The sequence below is a fragment of the Adiantum capillus-veneris genome, chromosome 21, assembly GCF_014529385.1.
Source record: "Adiantum capillus-veneris isolate H3 chromosome 21, ASM1452938v2, whole genome shotgun sequence".
Taxonomy (NCBI): Eukaryota; Viridiplantae; Streptophyta; class Polypodiopsida; order Polypodiales; family Pteridaceae; genus Adiantum; species Adiantum capillus-veneris.
The window spans coordinates 143,670,374-143,680,777 of NC_140951.1; the positions used below are offsets into that span (position 1 = coordinate 143,670,374).

At 45.7% G+C, this 10,404-nt stretch overlaps 1 protein-coding gene across 1 annotated transcript; it reads right to left on the reverse strand.

Moving 5' to 3' along the window:
* Window positions 1-691: 691 nt before the first annotated feature.
* On the reverse strand, window positions 692-9,934 carry CDC25 (Rhodanese/Cell cycle control phosphatase superfamily protein). Its single transcript, XM_086494338.1, has 3 exons — window positions 9,762-9,934; window positions 1,103-1,241; window positions 692-1,019 (listed from the first exon to the last, which is right to left on the reverse strand). The coding sequence occupies exons 1-3, from the start codon at window positions 9,848-9,850 to the stop codon at window positions 840-842; spliced, it is 408 nt and encodes a 135-aa protein (XP_086350464.1). The 5' UTR covers window positions 9,851-9,934; the 3' UTR covers window positions 692-839.
* Between the last annotated feature and the right edge of the window lie 470 nt (window positions 9,935-10,404).

Consider the following 10,404-nt stretch of genomic DNA (forward strand, 5'->3'; position numbering starts at 1 on the left):
GTTTCGGAATTGTGACAAGACTTCATATGAGGGAGATACAATCATGAGAAGCAAGGTAGACCGGGAACTCAACCCATGTACTTGGTTACATGGTTCAACTATAGTCTTTTGAGTTAAATTTCCATCATCCACATTGCGTCATTAAAAGAATAATTTCATATTAAACTAAATACATATGGAACACCTTTCCAATATGTAGTAGATTGTGCTCATGTTGCAATATGATATTTGGATAAACTACTACCGGAGTGCAACAGTATCCGTTAGAATGATGAAGCTAACAAGTCTCTAAAAAAGATCAGGTCAAAGAGTCCTTGCACATAATATAAGTACAGGATTCGCATCCTTCTAAAGAGTTGGGAATGTGCAACAGTCAGTAACACAAACCTGGTTCTTTTTCCTCTTAAGAAATCCATTGCAACTCACAATGTTTCCACTTTATGAGAGTCTTCTACAAGTACTATTAGATGTCAGAAAATTACTGAGATATGCTGCTAGAAGAGCTATCCTCTCCAGGGCAAATTAGCCACGAATATAAAGCAGCCTGCAAAATCAATAAGAATCTGCAATCTCTATCAGTTCTGCGCTAATCGAGCATTCACTAAGCTGTCGCATCACACATTGGCGTGCAATCCTGTAGAACTCTCCTCTCTCACTGCTAATGTAATAAACACGCCCAAGTACTACCATGAGTGCCAAACATTACTAATATGATATTGCCAATGGGTAATACACTTATCATAGAGTCCAGATGACAGCTCGAAATATGAATAGTGAAATCATGACATGCTGACATGTTTTGGCTTGAATAGAAAGAAAACCGAATATAGGAGTTGTAACTAGAGTTCACAACCCTTGCAAAAAGCTTGTGCGCATTTACAGATCGGATGTCCTGCACCTGCCCAACCATTAAATCCTCTCTCAAGGACATAAACCTGTGGTGCAATTTTGATTTCTTTGTTCAACATTAGCGTTGACAAGTGATCCACCAATTTATTTGCACAGGTGGGTCCTCTAATCTGAAAACCAAGGGAGCAAAGTACAGATTAGATTAGACACCACAAAATCCCCACGTAAAGAATGTACCCAAAAGGTCCCGAACCTGACTTTTCGCACAGTGAAAAACCACAGCTTGCTGTCCGTCAAGTTTTCCAGCCAAGGCAGGAAGCTGCTCAACAAAAGTGTCACTTGCAAAGTGCCAGGACCCTGCAATGTGCCCATCACAATTCCGCTCTTCATCCCTGATTATGACTACAAAAACTGAGTGCAAAATAAAACTCCTCTCTAATCAACGTGCAGATTCATCTCTCTCTCTCTCTCTCTCTCTCTCTCTCTCTCTCTCTCTCTCTCTCTCTCTCGCAAAGTGGAGCTTTAACCCTTTGCAATACATAAACTCGACCACACGTCCAAACACAAGAAGTATGGGAAAAACCCTGTGTCACCTAGAAATGGCTCTGTGTGAAACCGGCCTGTAGGGCAGTAGGCTTTGGCTTTCACCCGAAATTCTTTACTTTGAACACACACACAGAGAACGTGTGAAGGAAACCTATGACGGGAATTAACACTTAACGACACACATGGCTCGGAAGCTAGAATGCCTCGAGCAGGCGCCGACAACCTGTAGGCCCCAAAATTGGCGCCCCTTTCGGTATTTCTTTATTTTTTAAGAGGGTAAATTACAAAGTAGAGTCCTAGGAATCCTTTACCTGTATCCCGCTAGATACTACCTGATTTGGCCAAATTTCGGCAACATAACAGCCCCAAAACTTGCGCAAAACGAATTCCCTTGCTAGAACTTATTTCCACTGGTGTATACCCTCTGATTCCTGCCCAAAAACAGTAAATTCAGCACGCTGTATTTGGTGGTTTTTGCCCTGTTTTCAACCCCAAACAGTCCCCTAGCTGTCCTTTGCCAGTGGGGCACGATTCCCAAGGGTTCTGGCGTCCGTATGGCTGAAAAACAGTCAATTTACAGCGCATACACAGCACTGATTTCGCACCTGTACGGTGACGTTATGACCCTCACCGGTGCTTGCTTTGGAGTAGCAATTAGCTACCCCTGTTCCTGCTCAAGGAGGCTCTTGCCTCAGCACAAAAAGCATGAACCCACACAACTATACATCAGTCAAATGAGGAGCCCTCTTGTAGGGCATCACATAACTGCATGTAGGGGGGAGAGAGTAGTGTGTAGCATAAAGGGCATCACTCCTAGGACCACACTATACATGAGAGGAAAAGAAAGCACTCCATAGCTCTTAACCTGTGATAAAAACCAAAAATGAGGCCTCTCCCAACATAAAATTCAGTGCCACTTCTTCTTGCATGAGGAAAGTGCACAGGATTGTGCCACTTGACGCATTTACAGACCATTTCCCGTTTCGGGGTTGCAGCCTAAAAATCTCCCGACTTGTTGCCCAATTGACTTTGCGGCAGAGTTGTTAAATGTTCCCCTGGTCACACCGAAGGTAATGACGCGAACACATTTCATGGCCCAAAATAGCACTTCCCTAATTTTTAGGAGATGCTTCCGTTGGGCTCCCACTGGTCATCTGACCATCTATCCTCATTGCGACCACATCCAAAAGTGCAATGTGGCCCAACTGTCGATACTTTCTGTTGGTAGTCCCACCTTGACTTTATGCCTTTATTGAGTTCACTTCCTAGTATCCACCAACTTCCTAAGTGCGACCAAGGGACCAACATGATCTTGCTCTAAGCCTAGACATCCTCTTAATATACGAATTCCAATGCCGACCACTTCCCGTCTTCGGGTGAAACTACCGTTCACATTGGCCATACAATGTCCGACCGTTTGCTATTTCAAAAAGAGGGTCTCAAAAATTAAAAAAAAATCATTGGAAAGAAACCAACAACTAAGGTTAGCAGTTGCAACGTCCTTGTGACATAGTTAACAGCTGCCACTTCCTCGTGACACTGTGTGCCATGTGGACATGCTTCATTGACTTACAAAGCCAGTTTTCCACTTCTTCCTAGATAGGGATGTCTAGAATCCTAGGAGATTAGTACCGGTGATTTTGTGAGCCTATTCGCAGGACCTACATGTCCAGACGAGTCATTACATCAAGTTTTCCAGTTTTGGAACCCTCTTGCATAAATGGTTTGTACACGTGTTTTGACACATGTTATTACACTACGGTGGGCATATGGCATGACAAGCATGTAGTCTAGGTTAGAGGAATCCAACGAGCCATTCTCCGTGTCGATCGGATTCCCGGGTGGGGAGATGAGCGACAGTTTCACCCAATTTGGACCCCCCTGGCTAAATTTTTATTGTTGGGTTTGGTGGACGGCTCGCCTTACCTAGGCCTTAATAAGTTTATAACCTGCAAATCTTACCTATAAAGGGGGCAGCAAACCTAGCGTTTCCTCCCAGATGCACTAGCGCTAGCTGCAAGAGCAGAGACCTCCAACGTTTTTGCTCCAAATCAGCCAGCGTTTTCAGCTTGCAATGCAACCAGCGTTTTTGGGCAGATCAGCCAGCGATATCAGATTTCAGCCCTAGTGCCAGCAACTTGCAGCAAATCAGGCCAGCGCTTTCGGTTTTCCGTCGCGGTGGTGCGAGATCGGCTAGCGCTACACCTTGCAGATGCAGTCCAATACTTCAGCAGCCCATTGAGCCCTCCCCTCGGCCATTCCCTCACCGGCATCGAGTGCTCCATTGCTATCCATCATCGGCATCGTGTCGAGATCTGCGTTTTCAGCCCTTCATTCCTCTCCCATCGGGAGTGCAAATCAGCCCTGTGGTGGCCATCCTCAATCCCACATCAAGAAGGATCCCAGGTGCATCAAAACAGCCCCGGAGGTACCTCCTTCTGAGGAGTTACCGCGGAGATGGTCTCAGTCGAGTCAATATTGTCTGCACTTGAGGTATTGCATTGCGTGTACTTTCCATTTACGCAATCAAAAGCAAATACCACTTCACCAATGGTGTGGGGGTCCCTAGAGAGGGTTTGTTGGAACCCCATTGGATCTCTCTCTCTCTCTCTCTCTCTCTCTCTCTCTCTCTCTCTCTCTCTCTCTCTCCACATCTCTACTGTATTCTCTCAACCCCTCTCTTCAACGGAAAGTAAAAGGAACCATCGTTGAAGCTAAAAGGAATCACTACCACAAGGAAAGAAGTTGAAGGATTTGTGGAAGTGTAAAACTAGATCTTCACCATTGCAATTCCGCTGCACTTGACACTGGTATCAAGCCTTTGAAAATTTTGCACTAATCCGATAATCTCCAAAAAAATATATATATCGTGTTTTTGGTTGTGTTGGCAGCACTTCGGTGTTTACTCCTCCCACTCTTGGAACAGCAGGCCTACCATTGCAGGCCTACCATTGCGTGTACAGTCGTGCGTCTTGAGCATCGGAAAATAGCAACCAATTGTATACCGGGTGTTGCATGCGAGGTGCATGCAATTCCGCTGCACCTGACACTGGTATCAAAGCTTTGAAGATTTTGCACTAATCCGCTAATCCCCAAAAAATAATTATCTCTTGTGTTTTTTGGTTGTGTTGGTAACACTTCGGTGTATACTCCTCCCACTCTTGGAACAGCAGGCCTGCCATTGCGTGTACAGTCGTGCGCCTTGAGCATCGAAAAATAGCAACCAATTGTATACCGGGTTTTGCATGCGGGGTGCGCCGACAAGGGGGTAGATAGTCTCCCAAAGATTATTGTGCGACCTTCTTTGAACCAAGAGCTGAAATCCTTGCATGGTCAAGATTCATAGCGGTATGGAGACCTCCACCAATCAAGAAGGCGAGCAATTGCCATTACTACGGATCGTCTTGTTCTCCCCCTACCCCTCCCCCTTCGACACCAAATTCCATGGACGCTATGATGTGCATTATGATCAAGATGATGATGCGGCAAGACGAAGCTAGGCGACGAGCGTATGGACGCAGAGAAAGAACGTTGATTCGAGCGGGTGGAAGCAGCAGAGCGTGAGGAGCGTCAATTGGCAGCCCAAGCCGAGGCTCATAGGCTAGAAAGGGAAACCATGCGTGATCTCTTCACCACTTTGGCGGTGCAATCTAATACCCCACCCCCAGAGCCCGATTATGAAAAGCTTGCCAAGACCATCACGGAGGCGACCAAGGCTACACGATCGACCAATGAACCAATTCCCGAGAAGATCACATTCAGTAAGTATGACGGTAAGATGGACAATATTGTCATTTATTCTTGGTTACATAAATTAAATCCTATTTTGCGGTTGTGAAAAAGTCTAATAATAACAAGGTTCTCTTGGCTTCCATGCATCTCACGGGTGATGCTATCACCTAGAAGGATGAGTGGATGGAGAAGAAGGCCCATAAGGAGGCCCATGACGAGTCTCTTCTCGTTCCTCCTCTCGAGCTTAGTTGGGAGGAGTTCGAGGAGGATTTGAAGACTCGCTTCTTGCCTCCACAGTACCTAAAGCGGTTGAAGGAGGATTTTCGGGCTGTCTCAACAAGGTAAATGTGATATCATATGCTAACCGTGTGTCGCAGTTAGGTGGGCAATTGAGGAAATCAGATGAGGAAAGGTTAGAGGCCTTTCTCTTTGGATTGGACCACTCGATCAAGTTTGACGTAGAAGCCGGTGATCCAAAGACATTACAAGAGGTGATACGCTTGGCTCAACTCCAAGAGATGAAGCACAACAAGGGTAAGCTCAACAACGCTAATGGTAACTCTTCCTCTCATGACTCATCTAAGGACAAGGACAAGAATTCTAATAGTAAAAAGAACTCTTCCAATTCTTTTTCTCAATCAAATTCTCCATCTCAATCTCAATCTAAGGGCGATAAATCTAAGGATAAGGGTAAAGGAGAATTCTGATAAACCTCAACTCAAACCTAATGAGAAGGTTGCTCAAGAAGTTTTAGGTGGTCAATTAAGTAAGGAAGAACAATCATTGTATGCAAAGGAACATAGGTGTTTTTATTGTTCAGTTGTAGGTCACATGAAAAAGGAATGTCCTAAGAAAGAATCTACAAGTGAAACCTCTACTGGGTCAACTTCTGACTCACCTCCTCAAGTGAACGCTACGAGTGTGGTTGAGCAAGAAGCTAAGTAGGAGGAGACTTTCACAGAAGATGAACTCATAAAATGTTATGGTCATGGTAATGGTCAAAGAGTCATTGTATTACTTGATTCTGGAAGTTCTCAAGATGTCATGAGTGAATCTCTTGTGAAACGTGCTCGTCTTCGGACCACTTCTATCCCCACCCTCCCAATGCAGGGGTTCTCTGAAGGCATGGACGCTTCGATTTATAAAGAATGTGATGATGTTAAGTTAATCATTCAACATACCCTATTCACTCGTCGTTTTGTAGTCTCTAAACTTGCAAGATGTGACATTATTTTGGGCATTAAGTGGTTTCGCATGTTCAAGCCCATTATCGATTGAGAGAAGCTCACGTTTCTCATTAAAGATAATGTGTCGCAACCCGTCCTCATTCGAGGCAAGAGCGGTATTCCCTCTCTCCCTCTCATCTCTCACGTCCAGGAAAACAGAGAGCTACGTCGAGGAGCCCAAGTGGAGGTCATCTATGTCAACCCCACATCAAGGAACTTGGGTATTCCTAACATATATAGTGCGCAAGTTATCAAAGTCGATACTGTGCTTTCCAGGATCATCATTTCCCTACACACCATCCCGATCGACCTATGGACATTGTCTCCAAACAAATGCATGACGCGAAACACGTAGGTAAAGTTTTTTCTCATTCTTTTGAATCGGATAAAGAGAAGCCGAAACCATGTAAATTCTTGTTTAGGAGGCTTCGCCCTCCCAAGGTACAGTCTTTCGGGTTACCACTTCCCTTTGTTCGTAACAAACCAAACTCATTTCAGTGTTGTGTGGATTTCAAGGCACTCAGGACAGGATGGTAAAATTCCAGAAGGTGAGACCTCATATGGCCGTTCCTTTGGAGAGTCTCCAAGAGGTACATCGAGTTTCCAAAGTCGACTTGTAGAGTTGCCACCACAAGGGTGGATTTCCAAGGAGCAATCCAAAAGAAGAACCATCGGAGATCATTGTTCCAATCAAAGTTATCAAACCAAAGCACAATCAATTACTTCCGTTCCAGTTTGGCAATAAGAAGCAGCAAGCAAGGCAATACTTCCTGAAGTTCAAGGATCACGGGACGCATTAAGCGGCTTGTGTGGACGAGGAGTTCTTCACCAACTACCTAGATTTGCTAGCCTCATATAAGGAGGCCATGCAGATTGGTACCCGTACCTCACCTTAAGCAAGAGGGGATGTCACGTGCACATGGCTCTGTGTGCCACGTGGACATGCTTCATTGACTTCTAGAGCCAGTTTTCCACTTCTTCCTAGATAGGGATGTCTAGAATCCTAGGAAGATTAAGCAAGTTGTGAACCTGTTCGCAGGACTTGCATGTCCGGACGAGTCATTGGATTAGGTTTTCCATTTTTGGAACCCTCTTGCATAAATGGTTTGTACACGTGTTTTGACAGATGTTATTACACTACGGTGGGCATCTGGCATGACGAGCATGTAGTTCTAGGTTAGAGGAATCCAACAAGCCATTCCCCGGGTCGATCGGATTCCCGGGAGAAGAGATGTGCGACAGTTTCACCCAATCAGGACGGTCCCCTTGGCTCGATTTTAATAAATCATTTTAATGATTTATTTTGTTGGCTCTCATGGACAGCTTGCCCTACCTAGGCCTTAATAAGTTTATAACCTGCAAATCTCACCTATAAAGGAGGCAGCAAACCCAGTGTTTCTTCACAGATGCACTAGCGCTACCTGCAAAAGCAGTGGCCTCCAGCATTTTTGCTCCAAATCAGCCAGTGTTTTCAGCCTGCAGTGCAGCCAGCGATTGCAGATTTCAGCCCTGGTGCCACCTGTTTGCAGCAGATTAAGCCAGCGTATACGGTTTTCAGCCCATCACCGTCGCGGTGGTGCGAGACTAGCTAGCCCTACACCTTGCAGATGCAGTCCAGTACTTCGACAACCCGTTCAGCCCTCCCCTCAGCCATTCCCTTGTCGGCATTGAGTGCTCCATTGTTGTCTATCATCGGCATTGTGTCGAGATTTGCGTTGTCACAAAGTGATGACATGACATGACCAGCCGGACACCTAGCAGATGAAAAAATTGACCTTATAAGTTATTGAAAGGAATTATATGGAGTGTTCTATAAGAAAGACAACCGTCAAGACACTTGAGACATATGTCAAGACACTCGTCAGTGACAAGACAATTGTGTCAAATCCTAGGTGTAGGCATTGGAGGGTGTTCCAATACAACAATGACATATTAGCATCATTTTATAAAGTCATGGGGGCTCAATCTGACATTGCTTAACCCACGCTTTATTAGATATACAGAAGACCCTCGGGGTCTCCTCTCCAGGCAAAAAAGTAGTACGTACACTACAAGTACCAGCACCACAAGCATTCCCTGGCGTTTCTGCCATCAGGACCTTGGCGTTTTTGCACCTTCAGCTCAGCCCTTCAGTATTTTTACACCAACACCACTAGCGCTTGCAGATCTTTCCCACGAGCAAATCAGCCCAGCGTTTTCAGTTTTAAGTCATCCCTCATCAGATTTTAGCCATAGCATCATTGTCAGTTTGCAGATTCAAGCCAGATCAGCCCTTCTGTTTAGATTTCACCCCTTAGCCTCGCTGATCCAAGCATCTACCGCAAAATCCCATCAGCATCTAGATATATTGTATCAGCATCTATGCAATCTAAAGAAAATACCTCTCTAGCGATAGAGAGGGGGGCCCTTGGAGGGGGTTTGGGACACCATCCAATGTTAATCTTCTTCCCTCTATCACTCACAATATCATTCTCTCTTCTCTCTCTAGTCTATTGCACATCTCTCTCATGAAGTAAAAGCCTTGAGTACGCATTGAGCACACATCCTAAGCATTCACCATCAATCACTTTCACTGCATATAACAATGTCTCCCTCTTGCTATGGATGCGATCATGAAGATGCACCACTACTATATGGCAAGGATGGGCTGATTTTGTACAAATTTGAAGGCTTTACTTTTTTTTCGACACACCAGAGGGCTCACAAGGGGAGGTGCTTATCCCCTAATTGATGCACCACATGTTGGGAACAACAGAAGCAACCAGCTAAGAACCTCCTCTTCGGGTGACCCACCCCAGGAGGAGGATGCTATCGAATGTCCGAGGGCAAGAGCCCTAGCAACATGAACACCAGGTGAGCACAAGGTGTCCCTCTAGAGTGTGACCCAACGGGGGATTTGAACCCACAACCCGTAGGTTGAGAGATCAAAGCCTTACCGTTAGACCAACTCTTTGGGGACTCTGAAGGCTCTACTTATCTTTTTTTTTTTTGTTGCATGTGTATTCATGTAAATCTTGCATGATCTACAAGTTTGAGCTCACTCTCGGGTTGATTGAAATTGAGCTCAAATCCTAAGTCTTCGCCATAGAAGTGCACTTGGGGGCCATCTAACAAAGAATTGTCTTTAGGAGACAGCTCTCAAGACCTGATGCTGATAATTGCTACATGCAATCGCGATTCTTAACCAGGCTTAAAAATTGACGTTTAATGAAATTATGAAGCGGCGCAGTGAGCGCGGGCGCATGCCGTCATTGTGAGCTCCATAAGACGGTTAAGCATTGATCCTAAGAGGATACACCCTTGCTGTGATGTACAGTTTCCTTGAATGAGAATAAATGCACACGTGCAATAAAGACGGCAAAACAATGCGATGCATTACACCAGCATAAGCTTGGGCAGGACGAGAACCTGACGTCGATGACAGTGACTTTGGCGTTCGGCTGCAGACGGATGAGCTCAGGAGCTGTAATGTAGGTAATGGTGGGAGGCGAGGCCATAGCTCCTTCGTTCCGCGGAGGAGTGCTTCCAAATCGGTAATAGGGAGGCCTAGCAGGAGCCAGGACACTTTCTTGAGAGAAGTTGGGACGGGTCCACGTGAGAACTAAAGGGCACGGGTAGAGAGAGATGGGATCCGCGGTGGAGGTCGAAAGGGGGAATCTTGAGGCAAATTGAGGGTGGTAAAAAATAGACGTCCATCGCAGGCACGGGACTTGAACCCTCGCCACCGCCATGAGAGCCCAATGCACTAACTGCTACGCCCGCGAGACGGGGAAGTTGACATGTGGGCAAACCATGTGATAAATAAACTTGGACAGGCTCCCTGTTTGTCCAAGTTTACTTTTTCGTGTCCTAGTTTACCCTGGCCATCCTACGGCTGTGCGCGTCCCGATCCCCTTGTCCTAGCTTCACTGTCGTGGATCCCACCGCTTGGGTTTCATTAAATTACCTGTGCCCTTTAGTGCTGAGGACATGTCCAGAGGAGGCACTGAACTCCAAGCAGTGCCAGTTGCGAATCGTGCGATCTCTCTCTCACAAATGTCGTTGACCCCTT

Excerpts from the sequence above, each read along its gene's own strand:
- CDC25 (XM_086494338.1), bottom strand. The coding sequence starts at position 9,850 with ATGGCCTCGCCTCCCACCATTACCTACATTACAGCTCCTGAGCTCATC. Across the intron at positions 1,242-9,761 it reads GTCACTGTCATCGACGTCAG|GGATGAAGAGCGGAATTGTG; the intron begins GTTCTCGTCCTG and ends AGTCATAATCAG. Across the intron at positions 1,020-1,102 it reads TTCACTGTGCGAAAAGTCAG|ATTAGAGGACCCACCTGTGC; the intron begins GTTCGGGACCTT and ends CTTGGTTTTCAG.